Source organism: Molothrus ater, chromosome 1 (genome assembly GCF_012460135.2).
Source record: "Molothrus ater isolate BHLD 08-10-18 breed brown headed cowbird chromosome 1, BPBGC_Mater_1.1, whole genome shotgun sequence".
NCBI lineage: Eukaryota > Metazoa > Chordata > Aves > Passeriformes > Icteridae > Molothrus > Molothrus ater.
The window spans coordinates 56929652-56953079 of NC_050478.2; the positions used below are offsets into that span (position 1 = coordinate 56929652).

Genomic DNA, 23428 nt, shown 5'->3' on the forward strand with positions numbered 1-23428 from the left:
CTCTTCTCTTCTCTTCTCTTCTCTTCTCTTCTCTTCTCTTCTCTTCTCTTCTTTTTTCTTTTCCATGTGTCAGCTGGCAGTGCTGGTTTCAGTGTGTGCCTGCTGCAATGGTTCCTCCTGGGCTGGCAAGCCAAGGCTGGTGGGAATGAGTGGCCAAACAAGGAAGGTGCCACAGGATATTCACCCAGCTCGAGTGTGTAGCTGGATGTGTAAAGGAGATGTACTGATCCTTGTTATTTCAGCTCCCTCCCTTCATATTCACTTGCATTTCTCCTACTCTACCTAAAAAGAAATTAGCTGGTGGGAAGGTCTTAGATGAGCATCTGTGATGTTTGGTTCATGTCATCTGAGAACCCTACCTACCCAGTTTGCGTTTCTTCTTGCCAAAACCATCAGGTTTGCTGCAGCAGGGTTTTTTCCAGCCATGCCTCCTCCTGCCCATGGCCTACTGCCAGCTGCAAAATGTTCATAGCACAGAAATGAGGTCACTGCCTTCTTTACTTCATTTTATACCCATTGTTTCCCCTAAAGCTGTCGAAAGACAACCAAAAATCACCTAGTATTGGCCTCTGCTTATACTGAGTCAGTTCTGCTCATTGCTTTGGTGTACAGCAGAAACACATTTGTATCAGCTAGAGCTGGCAGAAAGTGAGGGGAGAGAAAGGAGTAGAGAAATGGTGGTGAAGGGTAGGCAACCCTAACACTGAAAGATCATCAGTATCTCTGTCACTTCTCTACCACAAGAACACATGCTTTGGAAAAGAAGCACTTAGGGAACAACTTCCTGCAGACCCAGTCCAAAACGCATATTAAGATATTAAGCACATGAAAATTTAGCCTTTTACTTTACAAACAAACATATTCCTTTGATCTTGCACTTGCTAATGTTAGTCTTAAACACAGAAAAAAATTAAAAGGTAAATGAAAAATGCATCATATATAGCTTTCTTTCCTCAGGGAGAAGAAAAGTGGGATGGAAAGGAATGGCCCATGGCAGAGACTTGTCACAGGATTTACTGCCTTTCTGGAAAGCATTCAGCTACCATAGCACTAGATATTACAAGGGAATGCTAAAAAATGCTAAAACAGAGCAGTTTTTTTTCTGCAAAGTCAGAAATACAGATGCATGTTCTTTATCAGCAGTTTAGCAGCACTGACTTTTCAGAATTATGTTTCTACACACATCATTGCTTTGCTATTGCAGAACAACACTGATGTCTAACCCCTGCTCAACCCATAATAATAATAATAATAATAATAATAATAATAATAATAATAATAATAATAATAATAATAATAATAATAATAATAATACACTAAAAATAAAATGCCTTTGAAAAAAAAATATCCAAACTACTCACTCCAAGCTAGAGTGGATGAAAAATGAAAATCATTTTTTTTAATGAAAAAATGAAAATCATCATGCTGCAAACTGAGTGGTCAAGTTCTATATGTATCTTTAGACAACACTTTTGACATTGGTCTACTTTTCCTCAGCTGTCACTCCACTGATAAACAGTCTCCCCAGGCTGCACTGAAGACGGGTCTCATGTTTTCTGTTTGCCAACACATTTCACATTTATGGACCAATTGTTGTACATTGCATTAAGAAGTGGGCAGGTATCCAGACTTCACAGGAAAGTAGAGTATGAACATCTTAGCAAACACCTAATTGTATTTATTTGACTCTGAGGTTCAGATAGGTGGTATATATTGAGTAACAGTAGCAGAGTTGGTGGGAGTGGAAGCCTTCTCTTACACCCTATATTACCTAGCCATTTTTAGGTTAAAGGTGGGAGGGAACAAAGAAGGATAGGATCTGTTGGGAATACAGCCACTTTGTTCCATATTACCAGTTAGTACCGTTAAACCAGCAGTGAAGCAGGAGCTCAAACATACCAGCACTTGCAAAATAGCTCCGATGATAGCTCTGCCAACAAATAGCTCTCCCTCCTTTTCTCCTCCCTTGACTTATGACTGCCCCCATAGAGCAAAGTTCATGCAAGGAAGCTACTATGAGGGTACAGGGAGAGGGATAGCATCCCATGAAGAAGATGTGGGAGCAAGGGTGCTCTTGGATGTTGCAGTAAGGTTAAATATAAAATTTAGTCCATTCCAGATCATGGCTGTTTTATTTTGAAAAAGTTTCTGCTCATCTCTTCAGACACCTTCTTGGATTATCAAGTCTGAGTGGCAGCATGGGCAGCCCAGCAGAGACAAGGGTACACAAGGGAAGGCAGGGGCTGTGTTTGACTCCTTGCTGCTTCCTTACTAGCCACATTTTCCATCAGGGGGAGGGCCTGACCAACAGACACAGCTCTTCTAGCAGAGCCTTTGTGCTACAGTTCTGCTAAACTGAGTACAGCATAGGCAGTCTTCCTCTTGCTCTCAGTCTCCTCCAACATAGACATAAGCTAACAAAAAGCAGCAGTATTGTGACTATACTGTAGCTTTTAATTGCATAACCATGCAAATGGTGACAGGTGATTATTTCTCTCTCTCTCACTGAGTGCTTTGTGGTGAACGCACCAAGCTGATGTGGAAATGCTGAGGTTCTTTGGAATAGCATCTTAGTGTGAGATGTCTGTGGAGGCCTAGAGCAAATGGTGGATATAATAGTCATCATCTTTTATATTTTTTCTTTGCCTGCAGTTTCTGTTTATTGCTGCTTTGGCAGCTAAAGTATTACCATTTAGCCCCAGCAAGGGAACAGAAAAAGGAGATCAGCAACAAATTACTGGTAGTTTGGTAATAGCAGCTGTAGAAATGTATGGCAGCATCTGAAGGCAGAAGGTTGCATGCAGCACCCCTGTGATAAAACAATAATCAACTGTACAAGCTTAGTTAGGTCTTACTGAGTGCAATTTACATGATACATAGCAGACATAGGAAACAAGTTTCACCTTGAATATTCTCAATATGGCATAAGCAGGCAAAAATAGCCTCTGCTCTCCAGTTGCAAGGAGTGAGGGAAATGCATTCTCAACCTGGCTCTTGTAAGCAAGTCCTTCCACTTTTGGAAGGTATTACCACAAATGGCTATGGGAAGCGGTCCTTCTCAGTGACATTTTCTTTAGAGCTTTTCAGATTAGGCAATTTTTCTGCATGAAACCTCAGCTTTGTTCTGCAGAGATAATTTTCCTACCTTTTGCTCCATCCCCACTCATGGGGAGAGCAGTGGGGTAAAATTAGCCTTGACAGAGAAAGGCTCTTAAGGAATTTGGATAGGTCAGCAGAAGTAGAAAGCCAGAATGCATACGGCAGCAGGACATGAATTCTGCAAGGATAAACTGAGATTTGCAGCATAACCCTCTGCTTTTGCTAATACCTGGTCTCCATACTTTTTTCAGCAGCAATATTCTGCCTTGAAGTAATTTGCATTTTTTAACATATTTACAGGGTAAAAGCAAAAAGAAAATTTTTTTTCAATGGGATTTTCTCTAAGGCTGGTATATATGCTTCTACTTCTGCAAAATCTGAACTGGAAGAAGTAAATAAAATGCAGAGTTTTAAGACTAAATCTTGTTCTGATGAACAGTAAATTTGTACTACTTGCCATTTTACCAGAAAATTTTCTTTTGGGCAAAAAATGTTGTAACATCTTCTCAATCAATACCTTGCATAATGTAGACAATCTCACATGCTGGAACTTGGGACACCAAACTTCTACTGATAGGCTCACAGGCCCATAGGCTCAAAGGATGTTTGAGGTTGGAAGAGTTCTCTGAAAGTGACCTGGTGCACCCCTCCCTGCTCAAGCAGGACCACCAGGGAATGGTTGCCTGGCACTGTGTCCAGATGGCTTTTGAGTATCTCCAAAGATGGAGACTCCAAGATACCCAGGTCCACTGGACATACCAAACGACCTCTCTGCTAAAGGCCTTGAACCTATTTTGCATGCTTGCAGATGAAGCCATTACTGATACTGATCACAGAAATCTTGTCCTTGGAATACTCTGATATCCTATTTGGATCTTATTTTTGGATCTCTTAGAAAAAATGAAAAAAAAAGTGGGAGTTGGGAAAGAAAAAGGAGGCCTTTGTAATGAGGAAGCAAGCATATTCTTCTGGTAGAAATTAACAGAATTGAAGGATTTCTAAAGGCACAGCAGGACCACAGAGAAAACAGCTACATATATAAACATTTCATTTTGGATACTAATATGCTTTCATCTCCAGGAAATTTGCTCAGTACTTTTCAAACTTTAAATAAAATTCCTATTGTTAATATGTGAAATCTCTGTGGAGTCATCCTTGCTTACACAGTTTTAGAGTGACTAGAGATATACAAAGATGATTTTCCAAATAGTTTGAAAAACCACCACTTAAACTTAGGGCTCAGCTCAGTAACGAATTATGCTGTGTAGGGTTTCTATGGAATTTAGTCAAAAAAAGTTCAGATTGTACTAAAAGTGAATTAATTCCATGGTTTTGGTATTCAATGAAGCCTCCTTCCCTCGTGCACAAATAGCTAACACTATGCCCTGAAAGGCAGGCATGTCAAAGAGGTGGAAAAGGATATTCTGGGCTCCAAAAAATATAGCACAGTAGATGTATTAAAAAAGGGAACTTTCTCAGAGTTTGTAAGATAATAGAGCTGTCTGCAAGCAGCTTTAACTTGTATTCTGGTCAATTATAGGGATTTATGCAGCTATGTATCACACATGCTAAAATACTTATAATATTCATCTGGGCTCCATATGATACACATCTAGAGACAAAACATGCTCAAGGAAAAATCAGCAAGTTTCTCAATATATATTTTGATCTTTTATAATGCCTTGCCATGCAAATATTTGAGGTGCAAATAATAAGTTACAATTTTTTTTTCTGAGGCTTCTTAATATTAACACAGACCACCTTAGTTTTTTGAAAGAGCTTATTAAAAACTAGAAAAAAGCTGACTTTCACGTAATAAAATACTGAAGCTGAAGACAGTGAAGGCACCAAGGCATAAGGGATTTTTCTAATGCATTGGTTTAATTTCTGTCACCAAATCCAAAGTTCTCCACTTACTGCAGCTCTTAGCAGGAATCATTTCTAACCTATACCTGGAGGTAACTCGTCTTCCTCTGAACTGATACTGACCCAAACATTTTCTTTGTGCTGCCCACATTCTGCTGCTTGGGTGTGGACCACAAATACATATATTTGCTTGAATTGCACCCCTTAGCCATGAGAAAAATCTTTGAATGACAAGTACTCTTGTCTATTGAATTGGACCTTTGTCTTCACAGAAATAGGAATGCCAAAAAAATAAAATAGAAAAAAGGAAAAAGGTGCCACTGATTCTTTAATTTTAAAAAAGTTCTCTCTTTTAAACAGGCACATCAGATTGACCATGGCAAGTATCCAATACTAATGCAATCAACTGTTCTTGTAAAAAATATTTAAAAGGCAACTTCTGAAAACGCTGCAGCTTTAAATGACAGGTAAGACTTTATTTTTGGGGCTATTTTAAAACACAATTTCTCGTTTAAAGATATTTGTTGGGAGCAAAATAAAATTGATTTGTACACATCTTTTTTCTTTCCCCTTATGGCTGTATGTTTTGTCTGTTACATAACTAAAGACTGTTAGTACTAATAAAGGAGCTGAACACCATTTCTTAAATATTCATGTGAAAAATTGCACGATTAAATCAGATTTAGCGCCTTGAGATGTAGTTTGTTTGGGTTTTTTTCATAATATATGACTTAATCACCTTTACTAGCCAGTTTCTTCTATATTCATTTGTTTTTAATTGTAGGATAAAACATAAAAAATTGAAATACTTGACAAAATACCCAAATCATAAAGCCTGTCACAGGCTGTTAAAACACCTTACATACTTGCAAAATATAAGTATGTGATCTAAGTGATAGACAGATGCCTTGCAAAACATGTCTATCACTTTTGACAAGAAACTGATTTTTGTTTTCAGAAGGCTCACCAGATAGTTATTAAAAAAAATAGAGGCAAAATAAGTGACTTCAATGAATCAAGCCCTTATTTTCTTATCTATGATTATATGTGTAAATATTGGTGTATATACAACTTTCTTCTCTCTGTGAAATTATTTGAAAAGAACTGGTTTACAACTCTGAAAAAAAAGCCCAGAATTTATTATTTTGCCTTAATCTTAAATCTTTGCAGGCATTAGATCTGCTTTAGTAATAAAAACATTGCAATAAATCTTCACCTCACAAAACTTTCTGTAACCTTGTGCCAGGAAACCTATATTAGCCTGGAGTAAGCATCACTTCACATACAATTTCTTTCTTACCATGAGATTACAAAATTTCAGTTTTAATGATCATATGAACTCATTTCATCAGACAAATTGGAAAGATGTGGAGAACACTCATACTGCTGTTCAGTTAATACATGTCATGGTAAGGCTTTAGACATCTGAGTTATAATGATGGGATACAATCCTGGCAAGCTGCATGTCCAAATCTTTCCATGTCAGAGTTGCTAGACATTTGCCTTTGTTGGCAGGAACAAGCATGGCTGTAATTCAGGCAGTGGGAGAGGAATGGGTTCCTCAGCACCACAGCCTCTCTTCCATCAACACAACGCCTAGCCCCAGCACATGAAAACCCAATGTCCATAGTCTTCATGGAGTTCCCAACCCAACAAGGAATTACAGTGTTGATGGCTTCTTTTTCCTACAGTGACATCAAACATTTATAGTGAGACATATAAGAATATATATTTATATAAATATATAAAATATTTATATAAAATATATAAATAAATACATATACAAAATATGGCATTATTTTCCAGAGAGATTATACATTTCACAGGCCACCTTTCCTTATCCAGATTTCATTGTCATATAGAATTTTTCACAAAGTACATAAAACAATCAGCCTCAACAAAAAAAAAAAATTGCCAAAGTCTTCCTTATGTGAAAGCACCACATACCACAACAAAACCAAATCACTTCTAGACATATAACACCATGACAGACAGTGAATTTAACTATTTAAACACAATGGTTCTTTTTCTATGCTTAGATGCAGGCAAATGATTTCTACCATAGTCAAAGCAAGCAACAATTGTGTTGCATAAATGAAATGCATGGGTCTCAACACCCTGGGTCCACAATCCCCCCATCTTGTTGACATTGTTTTCAACAGGAGTTCCTCATACAGAGTAAGTGCTTTGGTAGAATTTACCAAGACAACACAGAATAGATACACCTTTTCAAAATAAATAAGCAAATACAAAGAGTAGTACTGTAATGGCAATTTTTTGTCCATGAATATTCTGTGAGCAGTAAATGGAGGAAATGTAAGCCCCGTTGCACAAACTGAAGCAACGTACAAACAAAAGAAAGCTTTACCAAGAACTTCAGTGCGACTGTTATCTTTTCCAGTGGCATAAGTCAGTGATGGGTACATTAGAATTATCAATAAAATAATTAAAAAAAAATATTATCTTGGCATTTGTAGTTATATCAAATAATAAAACTCAATCTCTTCTGGAAACACTTTCTTTGCTCCAAAAATTCATTTCTCTTACCTAGAACAGATCAGTGTGTATGCACAGAGACTTAAACGTATTTATAAATCATTCCATAACCTTACTCTCTCTTTGCATACAGATGTATACACTACAATTACTGTATAATATTTGGTATTCACATGTTACATTTAAATAAAGTTTATTAAAAAACAATTATATTAAATACAGACTAAAAGAATATTCATAATATATTTTACAGAAAAAATAGCCATGTCTTTATCTTAGAAATACATTTCTTTAAAAGTTCTTTAAGATTTTTATAAAACTTTTTACCCGTGAAGACAAGTTTCCCATCAGATCTGTAAAGAAAGCTTTACCTTTAAATCCTTGCGGGTTTTTTGGTTTAGTTTTTCTTTTTAATACTTTTACAAGCTTAATGTCTATAAATTCTTTAAAATAAAAAAACCACTATCTTTTGGGATCAAATTGGTCACAGGCCATTCTTTAAAAAGTCAGTGGAGACTCCCTGATTCCATTCTGAAGTGCCTTTTTTTTTTTTCCTCTCTTTCTCTGGGTATCAATAGTGCAGGTTTACATGGGAATTCAGAGCTCCCTATACATCCCATAGGAAGCTCGATGTGTGTCGGTGGCAGGGTGCAGCTGCAGCAGCATCCACAGAGGCTGCAACTGCCCATCTGCTGCAGAAAGCAGAGCTTGTTACTCCACAGACAGTGCAGTCCCACAGTGTTTGCCCAGCCCGTCCAAGGTCTCTGTGAGGTCCAGTGGCCATGCACAGATGCTAGAAGAGCTGGCACCCAGTCCTCATTTGCTTTCCAAGTTATAGCAGTGGATATCTCCTTTTCCCTTCCCATCATACCCAGGAAGTGGCTGTCCATATTTATCCACACACCAGCAATAACCTCTTTTTCGGCCTTTGGATGGGCGACACTGAAACATAATAAAAGACCCAGTTAGCATGAATTTTGTTTTCGCCACTTGCTGTATTAGACAGCAGGGATTCCTGCTCCTTTGATACCTGCACTTCACTATCCTGACCATATCTGACAGAGAGTATTTGTTTACCACTACAAAGCATTTCAATAAAAATGCCCGCTCTCTCCATCAATCCCTCTGGGTCTAATATAATAGAACTGAGAACACTGAAAACTACCAGAAAATAGACTTACAAATTGCTCCCCTATCATATTTGGCAGTACAGCTGCCCCCTTTGAATACAATACAATAGTATGGGCTAGTGACTGGGACCCATCTTTAGAAAAAAAATTAAGCAGATATGGTCTACACTAAAGTACAGGTCTGGCAAAGACAACCATTGCAGCAAGAAACACACTTGGTTTGCATCTGTTTACTGAAAGAAATTCAAAAGTGTAGCTGACATTTATTAACAGATACATAATCCTTCTACAGTGTAGTTATTGCAAAACCTGCTAGGTGGACTAGAACTTTACACGTGTATTTTCCTATTAAAAAAATTGTGTATCTAGTAGTCTATAACATGTTAGCTTTAAGTTAACTGCTAGAATTCACCAGCAATACTGACCAACCTGAAACTATCACAGGCAATAACACTGAACCTCTTTAGAAGCAGTAATGCAGTAAATATGCATTATAAAGTCTACTACATAGTAAGTAATGCTCCTCCCAAGGAACCAAGAATGGCAAAAAGTAGACTAAAGGAGATAACATTCTGCAGGCTGCATTCAGTATGCAGCCCTGGACACTGTTACATTACCATGAACCACTAAGACCTTGCAAGGGTTTTATCCATTCATAAGATATATCGAGAATCTCACTAGGTTTGCAATGGTCAGCCTCACTGTTAAGACACAGCCTTCCTGTTAGCTCATGTTTTGAGATCTGGTGATTCAGAATTTGCTTCAAATGCAAACAAAGGTGGCTGTTTACTCAGGACGTACTCACAAAAGTGGCAGTGACACAAGCACATCCAATTTCCTGTGGTTTTGTCTGTTGCATTGCCAGTATGAAGGAAGATTGGGTGGACTGGTGCTACTTATGTTCCTCAAGACTGTCAAGTCTATTATTCAGGCAGAGCAATTGTTGCCTCTGAGATCACATTCAGAGTAATTGAAGTTTTCAGAAGTTCAGGCTGGTACAATCTGGTAAATGTCACCATTATCCCTCTACTTCTTGTTCTCCAGAGGCTCATAGGCATGGCCCAATATATCAGGAGGCTATGGCAGTGGCTCACATAAGCGCCTTTTCTATGTGCAGGTACACAAGAAAACATGAAGCAAGTGTTGGGCTTCACATGCTGCTCGTAGTAACTGATCCTTTCCATGTCTAGTTTAGTATCTCAGGTGACAGTGCTATCTTGGACAGAACTAGAGAGTTCTGGAATACAGAACAATTTGGAACAGCCTGCACCAGCACACTGGCCTATGAGACAATTAATTTGTGGCAGCATGAAGTAGGGTAGACAGTGTTCACTAAGACCTTGCAAAAGAGATGGAAGCAGGTCACACATTAGGTACAAATTTTTTCAAACAAGTCACTATCTTGTTTATTTTATTTTACTGTAAATTAAGTAATGTTATTCAGCATAACTGCAAATTAAGCCACCCTTCTGATATATTATTGAGTAAGAAGCCCAATGCAGAAATAATGCAATGTCTTCTTTTCTACAAATCCTCAGTCCTTCTGCATTAGCCCTATGAAAATGGACAGCAGCAGGATGACAAGGTCCAGCTTAACATACATATCAGCTTAGTTTTAGAAGAGGGTAAAGAAGTTCAAACCTACTGAGAGAACAGCTACATTAATAATTTGCTGAACTAAATGGTTACCTGCAGTTCAGTTCTTATCTGTTAATAAATCTTTAAACATAAGTCCTAAAACTTGTATTTATTGTCTCAAAAACCTGACTAGAATTTACATGTATTCTCCAGGATTTCTATGGATGACTGCTAATGTCCACTGATGTCAAGAGAAATTTTTCTTCAATTTTGGTGGTGACTGGACTCCAGCTTAAGTATTATTAAGATTTAATGACTTAAATTCTTCATGCTTAACACAGAGAAATTAATAACAGCATTTGCACAATTTAATTTTACAAAAAGGAAACCGAGCCAGCACTTCTAGAGTTGTTTTCCCAACAGAGTAGGCACAGATGGAGCCCAAAGAGCATAGGGCTTCTGGCTGCCAGGCTCGTGCTCTGGCAATGAAACTACATTTCTGCTAATAATAGTAACATAGCCTCCCCTTTTAGAAGTATATGAAGCATATTACACAACTCTCACTGATTTGTAGGCTTGCATCACTCTCAAAACAAATGATTGATTAAAGTTCTCATGTTGTTGTTGGAGGCTTTGATTGCTTTCAACAGTTGCACAATCAATTTTCAGAAGTAATTACTACATTAAGTTAATTTGCAGCAACACCTTCCCTACTACTATTTTATTTACTTCCTCTAGATAATCCATTTGAAAAGCAAAACCCTTAGATCATTCTACAGCTGAAACAACACTCTATGAGAAAACAACTTATCTTTTCCAAGTGTTTTTTCTACCTACTCAGCCATGCTGTCAATAGTAAAGCACTTCTGATTAAAAAGTGATGCTCTTATCCTGAAACAGCCAACACTCTCTACAGAAGTGGTAAACAGGTCGTAGAGAAAAACATATATATCTAAATATTTTCTCTTATGAATTTTGTATTCCACATACATTTCTAGGCTCTGCCCAGCTATTCTGTATGACTTTATACATTTAAAAAGTTGGAAAACTGCCCAAGCAGTGGAGACTAATTACTTCTGATAGAAACAGCAGCTGCCATTTCCATGCCACCTGCTCCTCTCCCTTCCACAAAGAAATACTGCAGATGCATTTATGGGGCACAGCAAAGCATATGGTATTCCACTGAGGGCTCCATGGAGCTACAATCATGGTCTTCAGGAAGAGAATGCAGACAACATTGACGTGTACCTCAGGCCATTTTAGGTCCTGGCAAGTGCAGCTCTGTTTTCAGTGGAACAATGCCAGCTCACATTTAGGTGAGTATCTGGCTCCAGTATACAAACATGGGGCAATTCTAGTAATTGCCCCATATAATAATTCTAGTTTCATCAAAACCTTTTTCCCATGTTTGGGGTAGGAATGTGCCTGTATCAACTAATTATGTATAAATATACCTATGCAGCACAATTGAATAGTACAACCTTACATGTGTGATTAAGACAAAGAATTATAAACTTTAACAGGTCTGATTTTAAAATTTATATATAAACAAAAGGTATGAACTATTTTTCATATTATATCCTGACACATAAATTTATGTTCTTAGAAGTGTTTCACAGATGCAATTTATTCTTCATGGTTGTTCTTGAAAAGTAAATTTCTAGATATCCACAAATGTCATGAAAAATAAGTGCTTTCAACTTGGCTGGAAGACCAGATGACCAGGAAGGCAGAATATGAGAGTGCCTCCTGAATGACTTTTAATGGTGCCAGCATGATCATTATTTACCAGGTTCCTACAATCCCAAACCTACTACATTCTCATCCTAGACAGTGGTTTTGGCAACTGTTTCTAGAATTCAAAATGCCTAGCTTGCAGTCATTTTTAATGGATTTACTGTCTACTTCCTAACCTACTATTCTGAATTTTGTGACAATAGAATTCAATTACAGATTGAACATGGCTAATAATGGCATGAAAGGAATTACTAAAACAGCATAGAATTCTGTTAATGAGATTAGACACCTGCTCACAGTATCTAAAATATCAGACTTAAATGTTGATGTTTCAAAAAAAACCCCAAACACAACTGTCAAATTCCTTGTAGACCAGTTAATTTGATCTGGACAGGACTCACACACTTCTCAAACTCATGGTTTTTTCCTAGGAGTTAATTCTATGAGGGCAACTAATATTTTTGGTTTGTATTCTGTTGGTGAGAGAAGCAGGCTGCCTCTTTAAGTCCCATCTCTGAGGGCTTGTTTCCAGGATTGATCGAGGTTCTTCTACAGACTGAGCAACCCAAGTGAATATCGTGTAGAATGTTTACTCATGTGAGCTCCCTTTGTGGGCATCTCCTGCAAGACCCTGAGTCATCTCAAACTACCATTGAAACTACTGGACCTATGTAAATTTGCACAGTGCTTGGCAAGGCTGGCTAGGCAGGAAAGTGTCCCTTCATTCTCTATGTATGCTGACCAGTTGGGCTACTGCACATAGTGCAGGAACTTTTTCCTAAAGAAATTTTACCAGGCAGCACAGACAATACACAGAGGACAAAAGTGTCTATTTGCTTTGTACCAACACATTATTCTCATAAATCAGCTTCTAGAAACTGATACTAGGTAAGATTTTTATCTGTCTATCCTTTTCTTCTCTTTGTATTTCCTTCTTTTTACCTTGGTGATAGAACTATGACTGTACTTTAAAGGACAGTCCTCCTTTCAAGTAAGCTACTTTAATACATGCTTATTGCGGATCCAATTTACTACACACAATGCCAGAGATTACTTGCAAACCGCCACATTTTTGCACACAAAGCAAAAACCTTAGATTCTGAAGAAAGATGAAAGGAAGATCTACTGAACAAAGTAAATACCAGTCTTCAGTCTTCTATAATACATAGAGAAGGAAAAGGGCTATGGCACACTTGAGTGCCTTGAACACAGTCAAATTATTTGCTGTTCTAAAGCAGCTAAGAAAATACTTTTATGACACAAGCACAAAACACAGTCCTAGTCTCACTCTGCATAGAAGCCCAATGTATTTTCTGAAAACAAGCAGCTTGAGATGTGAGCATTGCTCTCCACTAGTTTACACACGGCACAACACAGCTGACACAGGCTTCTCAAAGCTCCAGGCAAAAAAAGGAAACTTCCCCTGCTTCAGAGTTGCCACCACCTGGCTCAGGAAAAGCTGGGAAGCATAGAAAAGCTCAGCAGCATGTACCAAAGGTGAAAAAGCAATGTCAGTGCTAGACTGATGGCAAAAAGGAAGGCTGGAAATCTCATCCCTGTTATAAATGCCCCACCTGACGCTGACAGCTTATCGCAGAGCTCCACAGAATACTAGAAAGGGAAAGACTGTTTCTAAGAAAGCTGAAAGCCAAAAAATGGAGAGATACCATTCCCAAAATAAGGTTGCCTAGTCAGAGGTTGATCTCTCACTTCCAATCAATGAACTGCATTAACTAGCAACAGAGAGTCAACCACTCCTTTGGTTACCAGAGATAGAGAGGCTGATTTGTGTAAACCTGAATGGAAAGACATGATGGTCCACAAACAAAATCTGTCCTTGAGAAACGTCTTAAAGATACCTTTGAATTCAGGAAATTTTGGTAGTATACAAAGAAATATATATTTGGAGGCAGGCCACTAACTAAACACTGAAATTAAATAGGATGCGCACACTAAACAAAGAACCCGACACATCTTGCATTTCCCCGAGTTCTGAGCGAGCTTCAATGGCAGCACTGAATGGAGAATGCTGCCGTAGCTCAATCCAACACAACTAAAGCATAAATACCCACAGTTTTGGTTGGCATTTGTCAAGAAAGGTCACAACCCCAGAACCAGAAAAGGCTGAGAAGCCATCCTTGCTGCAGAGTAACTACTAGAAGTATCATTTTCACGATAACATGACTTGGATTTTGGAAGTGATCTGTGTAGCACATAAAGGACAGTTACATATCTTTCTCAAGTTGCTTTATGTAATATGATCCAGTGTATGTCTTCTAGGAACCCTCAAGCAGCTATTTACAATTCAAAGCATTGATCTATTGCAGTCATGTGGTGACTGCAACATTAGCTCTGTGGGTTATTGTAGAGGCAGTGCTTTTTTTAAACCAAAGGGCATTAGTATCTAGGACACCAGTCAACCCATATGTGATTAGGTATGCAGTTTCTCAAATGAATCTGTTGTCATGATCAACAAAAAATAAAAATATTATCCCCACCTGACAAGGTTCAGCACTATCAGATCAGGTCCTAAAACTGGAAATTAACTAGTTCCTCTGCAAAATTATATATAATGCACCTTGCTGGCAGGATCCTTCAACAAAGATGCAGAAAAGGTGAAATGCATGAATTAAAATGTCAAAAACTCCGTACTTACTTGCTTTTTCTTGTAGAATCCCTTCTTGTCACAATTTGGAATATGAAAGCCCCTGGGACTCAAGACATTCAGGATCTTTAGGTGGTTTAAAGTGTCTTCCATTTCTCTACGACATGGACCCTGTTAACAAGCATGTTTTAGAAAACACAAATGAAACTTCACTCCCAAATTCCATCTTTCACTCAAGAGTTAATAAATCTTTAAAGGGCAAAAGAAAGCACAAAGAAAGCATAAATCCAAATAAATCCATTAAAACAAAGAGAGGGCTGAATATGTAAAAAGCAGATAATTCATTAAAAAAAAATTTGACTTTCTGCTCTATTCAAGATAAACTGATTTCTAAAGATTGAAGGCCTTATGCTATGATGAGGCACCTAGTGGCAGCTGAAATCACAGTCACAAATACCTTTAGGAAGGCTTAACCAGTATGTAAATCAGTCACATAGAAAATAAGTTTGGAAAAGCTGGCCTTGCACCACGTGGGAAAAGAAGAAAGTAAGCCACTGGATACATTACAGGATAGGCCTTCCCCAATGACATTTAATTTTTTTTTATTCTGCTGGATTTGAAAGCTTAAATTACATTGATTCAATTGAAAATAAGTGGTTTGGTATAATATATATATATAAAATACCTCAACTTGGACAACAATTCCCAATTTCAACTGAATCAAATAGATACAGTCATACAGAGGACCAGTTGCACTTATCTCATTAGATAAGTACATCACTTTATTTTCCTCTTTTTCTTCATCTGAAAAAGGCTGACAACAAGGTAGTGAGGATTAGCTCTAGGACAATGAGCCAAAAAGAGCTTCTAGAAGCACTTCGAAGAGAATGTCTCCAACACCAACTAATTTTATCTCATGGCAGCCCTTCAGGGTAGGGAGAATAAAGCATGACGAGCCTCACTTTGAAGTCAGAAAATCAAAAGCAGAGAGCTTCACATTTTGCCAGAGGCTAAGAAGGCAGTCAGTGTCAGCAGTGGGATCAGGATTCAAGAGTCACAGCCTACAAACTCTGTGCTTAGCTACACTCCTATCTGGGTATATCACTGACTTGCATTACCAGCCCACTTCTCCAGCAGAGACATGAAAAAATTTCTTTGGTTTCATGGTTTAAAAATATTTAAAAGTTGCTACATTGACACAAAGACTCATTTGGTGCTCTTTTTAATTAGTGAAGTAATGACATTCATACTTTCAAGTGGTAGTATTAATAGTTTGTTCATGTAAAGTACCTTTAATGTGAGTGTCTGAAAGCATACAATCTCCATAGTACTACTGGAGATTAAAATGGAGGCTTTTGGCCAGTAAAGACCTTCCTTGTTGCCTTCACTTTTTCTTTCTGAACCAGTCTCACAAGTTCTAAGCATGGGCTTTAAATGGCTTCTCTTACTGGTCAAATGTACTGACTGCAAGTGACAGATATTCTAAGATTTGATCCCAAATTAGGCCTACAAAAAGATCAACAGATTTTAAAAATTTTTATTTTGAAGCAAGCTTGCAAAGTCAACCAGACCAGTATCAAAAGCCAACATGCAGACACAAGTAGAAGAGCATTTGCTGACAAAGGCACCTGTCCCTGATGGACTTATTTCAAGTTCTTAAAGACACCAGCAGCCTTGGTAAACTGGTATACCTTTGCTAATGGACCCAACTATCACTACTCATCCTAGTTAAGAATCTATTTCCTCAAGCGACCAACCTTCATTCTTTTAGTGATGGCACTTTTACTTCACATTTTCGGGAGGAAGACACACTGGAAGGCAGCTACTGAAGCAATATAACTAGATGGCTGGACATGAGTGACAAACTAAAAATGAAGTTATTCTTAAAAGCCACAGTCTCTTCAGGCAGAGGCTTTCACCTCATACATGTTTCAAAACCTTCTTTTGAAGATGAGAAGCCACGTCTGCTTTTACCATGCATGTTTTGATAAAATGCCAAAGCATATCCAGATGTATTTTTCAAGCCATCTGGCCTAAGGCACAGATTAGCAGCTGGATGTCCAGGAAGAGAATTATTCTTGCCCTCAGATTAACCACACTCTGACTGCCCTGCAAGTTCACTGGGCACAGTCAGTAGGATGCAATGGCAGCTCATGTGACCATGAGACTTTGCATTTAGGTAGTAGCACCTACAGCAACTGCAAGTGGAGGTGATGCTCAGCATGTCATATAGTGACTGACTAGTCAAGGCCCTAATCCTCAGCTCAGCCTAAGTTTATCTCCCTTGATTTGCACCAGGCAATGTATGAACACAGTGCCACTACACTCAATGTGAAACACCTTTTCTCCATTATTGCAATTCAATTACACAGTTTGCAACCAAGATTAATGATGACACTTCAAGTCCATTCAAACAAATGTGTGACAATTAAAGGGAAGAACAAGAACTTTCCGTCTCTAAGAAACTTTAGTGAAGTCATACTTGTATTGATGTTAAACATCATTACATTAGTCCTATGTGTTTCCTGAGCACAATCTTCTTGGTCTGATGATTGTGTATGCATTTGCAGAGTCAATAGATTTACCAGTTAAAATGCCAGAACGTCCTAAAAGGCTGCAACAATTACCACTCTTTAGCTATTTAGTGTAATTATTTATCTTTTTATATGTACAACATGCATATGTATATACACACACACATTCACAGGCTGGCAAATGCCCTCCTATTTACAAAAAATACTTACATATTCAGTCTCTTGTTTGGATTCAGAAGAGAAATTCAATGTATCTGTACTCTGCGAATCATATTCGACTTTATAGCGTTGTGTATCTTTGGCTTGCACTTTCCTGATGATATCTATTTTGATGTGTGGTGGATGTGACTTGGAATCTGGCACCCTGTGAGAGTTTGGAATGGCCTGATTTTCTACGCTGCTGGAACTCCAGTCTTCTTCTGAATCACTGAAATTTCCTTCAAAAACAACAAATGCAGAAGAAACAATGTTACTTGGCTGCCAGCTGTGTCTGCAAGGGCATAGAAACATAGAATCACAGAATATCCTGAGTTGGAAGAGACGCACAAGGCTCCTCAAGTCCAACTCCTGGACCTGCAAAGGACAGCGCCAAGAATCAAAACATGTGCCTGACAGTATTGTCCAAATGTTTCTTGAATGCTGTCAGTCTTGCTGGTGAGACCACTTCCCTGCAGAGCCTACCCACCCTCTGAGTGAAGAACCTTTTCTTAATATCTAACCTTCACCTCCTCTGACACAGCTTCATGCCATTTCCTCAGATCCTATCACTGGTCACAAGCAAGAAGATATTAGTGCTTGCATTTCTCCTTCCTCGTGTAAGGAAGCTGTAGAGCATAATGAGGTCTCTCCTCAAACAAGCCACTAGATTAGGCTTTGTGTTTAATTTTCCTTTTTACAAAATAGCAAGATACAAAAAAGATGAACTGTGTAGCATTCCCCATGTGTCAGCACCCTTGTTGCCACGCGATAAGTTTTGTAAGTGAAGCATTCTCATGCTCCGCGCGGCCTCGCAAAGTGCCCAGCTGCACCTCCTGTGTAGGCTGCACCCAAGACCGGAAAACTCTCCCAGCCACGGCCACAGTCCCGGGAACCACGGCCGCGCTGGCCACCAGCCCCTGACTGCTCACTGCAGTGCCGCCCGCCGGCCGCAGGGGGCAGGCCTGCGCCGCAGAAGTGAAGCCCGCCGCAATCCCAGCGGCGCCGCGGCGCGGATCCCTCCCCTCCGCTACTGCTGACTTCATCAACTCCAGATAAACGCGGCCGGCTTCGGGCAGTTAAGGACTGCAGTGTGGCTCTGCCTCTCCCAGGGCCGTAATTTTTTTTATTTTTTTTTTTAAAGAAGTTAATACTTTCAACTCTAGACCGCTGAGTTTCCTGGTTCTAATTAGACTTTTTTTCCTCACTTTATTCAATACACAGAACGGGGAAGAAAAAGAACAGCACACTTTCATTTCTCTGCTATTAAAATAAAAAAACCCCACATCTTGGTGTACAAAACACATTTTAAAGGTAATGGACAAAAACCATCATTCATTCTGTAGTGGTTCCAAGGACAAACCTTGTTTTCATCTTGAGCTTCAAAGTATTTTCTCTTTAAACTACCATCCACAAAAAGTCAGGAGAAGCACATTTTCTAACATACTCCAGAAGTTCAGCATTCCTGTACCTTCTAAGGTATTTGTTTATTCTGCATTCTAGTTGCTGTCTTAGCTGCTGACCACCTTTTTTTTTAAGGAAATCCTATTGGGAATGCTCAATGATAACATCCAGTAAAATTATAAATTATACTAAAATTATACTTGATGACTCACTAAAAAAAATTCACAAAAGCTGAGACATTCAGTACTAAAAGTCCATGTTCAAATGGGTTGTTAATGCTAAATATTTCTAAGCAGGGAGTACAGTGGCACTGCCAAAACACAGGAAAGGGAGAAGGAACATAAGAGGAAGAGGGTTCTGAGTTATTATTTTGGTACTGGTGGTTTTAGTGCAGCCACTGCTGGCAATGGACATAATTGACCAGGAAAATCCAAATCACAGTGCAAATGGATTAAGGAAGTTTAAGTACTAAGTCCAAATTTCCTGGGTTTTGTGGGTTTAACTCAGACTCTCAGTGGTATTTGAACATATTTTTGGTGGTTTAGTGTCCTGTTCTGAAACAGCAGTATTTTTCCCCCACATTCTCAATGAAATTTTCAAGAAATGAGCCACTAAAATGTTATAAACCTGAATCTAGGTTTTCTGCAATCAGTTCATTAGTTTTTCTCTTCTACCAAAAAATAAGTAGAAAATATTCTTAACATGCATTGAGTATCCATGACCATGTCTGGTCATTTCAGTTCAGAAAGGCCACTATAGCTCAATAGCACTTCTTACACTTCAGATTAAAATGGTCATATTGCCACATTCTAAACTGTAAAGCATATTTTATTAACTCAGTTTCACAAAACTTGGTGCCATGCTTGCTTTACATCCTCATAAGAGAAACGAACTGCCATGAGAGTTACCCATTCTCTTTTTAGGAGATTAAAAGGGTTGCAAATGCACACTACTATTTAACACTTTTGTGTCCAAAAAAACAACTGGAAAGTCAGTGGCCTACTACAGTTTCTGTTATAATGCTACTGTAATATACTCTACCCTATACAAACTTCTAGCAATTTCCGTGAACTAGGAAGGACCAGCGGAATAGCACATGATGCAGGACCTAGCTGCGTGTAAGGGAAATTACATGATCCTTCTCAGAGAGGTGTATACCAGGGAGTGTTGGCTTGAGAGCTGGGAGTGGAGTGGTCCTCATGAGGAAGTGGGCACTATGTGTCATACAGATTCTAGGTACTTCCTTCTTGCACACCAGGTCTGCAAGCTTCACTCCCTGAATGTGAACTGTAAGGGTCTTACTATGCACTTTTTAAGGAATCAAAAGTTCCTACTAATTTCAAAATCAGAGTTCTCCCTCAGCCAAGAACGCAGAAATAAGAATTCAGCTGAAAATGGAAAGATTTTCAGCTAAGTACAACTCTGTCTTTCCCTTTCTCTAACAGTCAATGTTGAAAGCACTACTCCTAGATTAAATGCCATCAAGTCCTAAGTACTGAGAAGATGATTCTTGTTTCCAGTGTTACTCCAAGGATGAACAGGGAGCCAAGCTCATATGATGAAGGAAGCTACTAGTTGTTCCAAGGAGATTAAAAATCTCAGTTAATACCTCCAAACTTTCACTCAAATTGTAACAGCTTGGAAGCAGCACATAAATAATTATAATAAGGCATTATTCTATTCTATTCTATTATTCTAACAGACAGTTAACTGGAGCATTGGTGCCACTTTCTCAGCTAAGGAACGGCTAATCAAAGAGTCCCTACAACCTGGCAGAAAATCTTCCGGCTTTTTAAAAATGCCAACAGTGGAAAGCCTTTTGACACACTTTTCTATTAAATAAATGTTAACATACTCACTATTGGTTAGCAAAGAGTTTGATTAAATGCTTGCATAGAGGGACTGTGCTCTCTTGATTTGAATCCCAAATTTCCCTGTCTTAAGTTTTAAAATGTGCATGCTAACAGAAATTTTTTCAACCATCCCTCCCTTTTCAAACAAAACCCTTTCTGTGAACATCTCGCTTACAAGGCATAGAAATGGTACAGGAAATCTTCATTTCACCGAGGATTTATTTGCAGTACAGACAAAAAACCAACTGCGCACAAACGCTTTGTTGTGAATAACCACTTTTCCAGGCCAAAGGGATATTTAAATTTATCTTTTGGATTTTTGTCTTTTCCTCTCTGTGCTTAGACTTCCCTGACTTACCCACGCTGCAGTGCAGCAGTTAGACCCCACTCTAGAATTTTTTTGCTCACTCTGTTTCCAGGTACACCGGGGACAAACGGCGAAGATTACACCCTCTCTCTCTCTCTCCATCCAGGCTCTGAAGCCTGCCAGACCCATGCACCGCAGAAGCCACATTCAATCCCTCCCCCACTCTCTCTTTTTTTTTTTTTTTAAAAAAAAGTAGCTCCGTCTCTTTTGTGAGGAGCTACTTCTCAGCATCGGTGTTGAAGAAAACCAGTATATACATAAATAAGTTATAAGAGGTAAACTGTCCTTTCCTTCGGCCAAAGCACGGCTCCTTCAAAACGATCCCAAGCTCGACTACGTGGCTACCGGCAGAGCCCCCCGCCCACGGGCCGGCAGCAGGCGGGCAGCGAGCGAGGGCCGTTTCCGGAGACAGAGCTCTGCCGTGAGCTCGCCCACGCCTCCCCGCTCATGCTGCTCTCTTTGTAACTTAAAACAAAAGAAAGCGACACACACACACACAAAACAAAATACAAAAACAAAACAAAAACGCACAAAAAAAAAAAAAAAAACCAACCAAAAAACAGCCCAGCAAGAAAGCAGGTAAGAGGGAGAGCGGCGCGCAGGAAAGCCACCCCTTCGCTTCCCCACCCCGGCCGCAGCCCCTTACCTGCAGCGAGCGGTTCCGGCAGCAAGAAGGCCCGCAGCTTGCTGCCCGCCGTAGCGTTGGTGCAGAGCCCGCGGCCCTCGAGCAGCGCCTGCAGCGGCCGCGCCTCTTCCCGCCGCGGCTGGCAGCTAAGCCCAGCGCCGCAGCGTTCCGTGTAGATGCCACAGGGCTGCCCCGGGCGCAGGGCGCAGGTGAGGCAGCAGCCGCAGCCCGGCTCCCGCACCCGTTCGGCGCAGTCGGGCTGCAGGGGCTTGCACTGCTGCAGCGCCCGCGCGTCGCAAGGCTCGCAGCGGACCACCGGCCCCGCCAGCGCCGCCGCCGCCCGCCGGACCAGCAGCGCCAGTGCCGCCGCCGCCACTGCCCACAGCACGCCGGGCCGCGGCACCATAGCAACCGGCGGAGGGGGCCGCCGGGAGCCGCCCCCGCGCGGGCCCAGGACGGGTAGAATCCCGCGCGGGCGATCACACGCCGCTGCGGGCCGAGGGAGCGGAGCCTGAGCTGCCTCCGAGGAGAGCGGAGCCGCCAACCGCTCGCGAGCCTGCCGGCGTGAGGAGGCAGGAAACCGCGCTGCCGGCACTCGCACGCCGGCCCTCTCTGTAGTCGCTTGCCCGTAAGTCACATCAAGGCAGAAAAGCTCTCTAGCAACAAAAGCAACTTTTTCCTTCTCTTCTCCCCCCTCCTCCCTGCAGAGCGCCTGAATTACTCGGCTCGACAGTAACTTTTCTCTTTTTTTGCCACACACAACCCTCAGAAGAAAAAAAAAAAAAAACCTTTGCAAAAGTTAAATTAAAAAAAAAAAAAAAAGCTAAACCCAGACGGTCAGAAGAAAATTTAGTCCAAAAACATTTCGGAAAAGGAGATAGTACCGAGAAGGGTAAAATAGAGGTGGGGGGAAAGAAAAACCGGGGTTCCCTTCGATTTATTCTCCGTGCTGCCTGCCAGCCGTGCTGCCTGCCAGCCGCGCTGCCTTGCTCCACTGCCCGCCACTCCGCACCCAGCTGTCCCCCGTGCCCTCCGTACGCCCTATATAGCGCCGCGGCCGCCGGCCCGCCCCGCGCCATGAATAACGCGCGGCGCGGCAGGAAGAGCCGGCCCTCGACGGATCCAGGGTTCGGCCACGCAGGGCTGTGAGGGCGGTGCAGTGTGGAGGGAGTAGACGGGGGACGCCGTGCTGCCGGGGGTTTACGGGCACTTCTTAGAAATCAGCTGTGAGGGGTAGGGCTCTGGCGAGAGGACCACGTCGTGTGTCTCTAGTTTCAAGAAAAAGTGGTCTCTGTGCCTGTGTTCTTCCCCGTGACCGTGTTTCCTTGGCACCGAGAGAGGCGAGAGAAACTCGCGGAGAGTGCCGTTTTTTGGATTCCTAGCTACAATCCTGTCCACTTTGGGGCTAAGAGCCGCGGCCCTGGCGAAGGTGCGCATGTGCTCGCACCCGCTCGTCCACAGGTTCGGGGCATACCTTGAGAGCGGCTTACAGCTCACATGACAGCTGCGTTTCCAAGGAGAACTGGGAGGAAATGTATGTGGACGACCACACCCACACATTCAGGCACCCCAGCCGCGTTTGAGAAGATGTTGCTCTCTGGCCCGGGACACGATCCATATCTTGCCCCATATCTTCCTGGATGTGCCTCCCTTAACTTTTTTTTTAAGTGTTCTCTGTACTCCTGAAACGTTTCCTTCTATATATAAGAAAACAGTTTCCATTGCAATGTCCTCACAAATCTAGGATAAAAAAGACAAGCAATCCATCTCCCCAAACTCCCATCATCGAAATTCTACATGGATTTTTGCACAATGTATGTATTTGTCTTCAGGCCACTGCAAATTCTCTTTCCATTTTGCTAGGCATATTTTGCTCCCCCTGTTAACTTGGCTTAACTTTGATTGAGAAAATCTGAATTAGCAGTGCCAAATTTTGTGA

The 23428-nt window shown here is 40.6% G+C and overlaps 1 protein-coding gene across 1 annotated transcript; it reads right to left on the reverse strand.

Annotated features, from left to right (window-relative positions):
* Positions 1-5420: 5420 nt before the first annotated feature.
* Positions 5421-22263, reverse strand: IGFBP3 (insulin like growth factor binding protein 3). The gene is made up of 4 exons (XM_036378854.1): positions 21511-22263; positions 17256-17482; positions 14563-14682; positions 5421-8403 (listed from the first exon to the last, which is right to left on the reverse strand). The coding sequence occupies exons 1-4, from the start codon at positions 21893-21895 to the stop codon at positions 8278-8280; spliced, it is 858 nt and encodes a 285-aa protein (XP_036234747.1). The 5' UTR covers positions 21896-22263; the 3' UTR covers positions 5421-8277.
* Positions 22264-23428: the final 1165 nt, after the last annotated feature.

Bases quoted from the DNA above. Each gene is read 5' to 3' on its own strand.
- IGFBP3 (XM_036378854.1), bottom strand. From the start codon at position 21,895: ATGGTGCCGCGGCCCGGCGTGCTGTGGGCAGTGGCGGCGGCGGCACTG. The intron at 17,483-21,510 runs GTAAGGGGCTGC...TTGTTTTTGAAG, and splicing joins GCCGGAACCGCTCGCTGCAG to GAAATTTCAGTGATTCAGAA. The intron at 8,404-14,562 runs GTAAGTACGGAG...ATTATGTTTCAG, and splicing joins GATTCTACAAGAAAAAGCAA to TGTCGCCCATCCAAAGGCCG.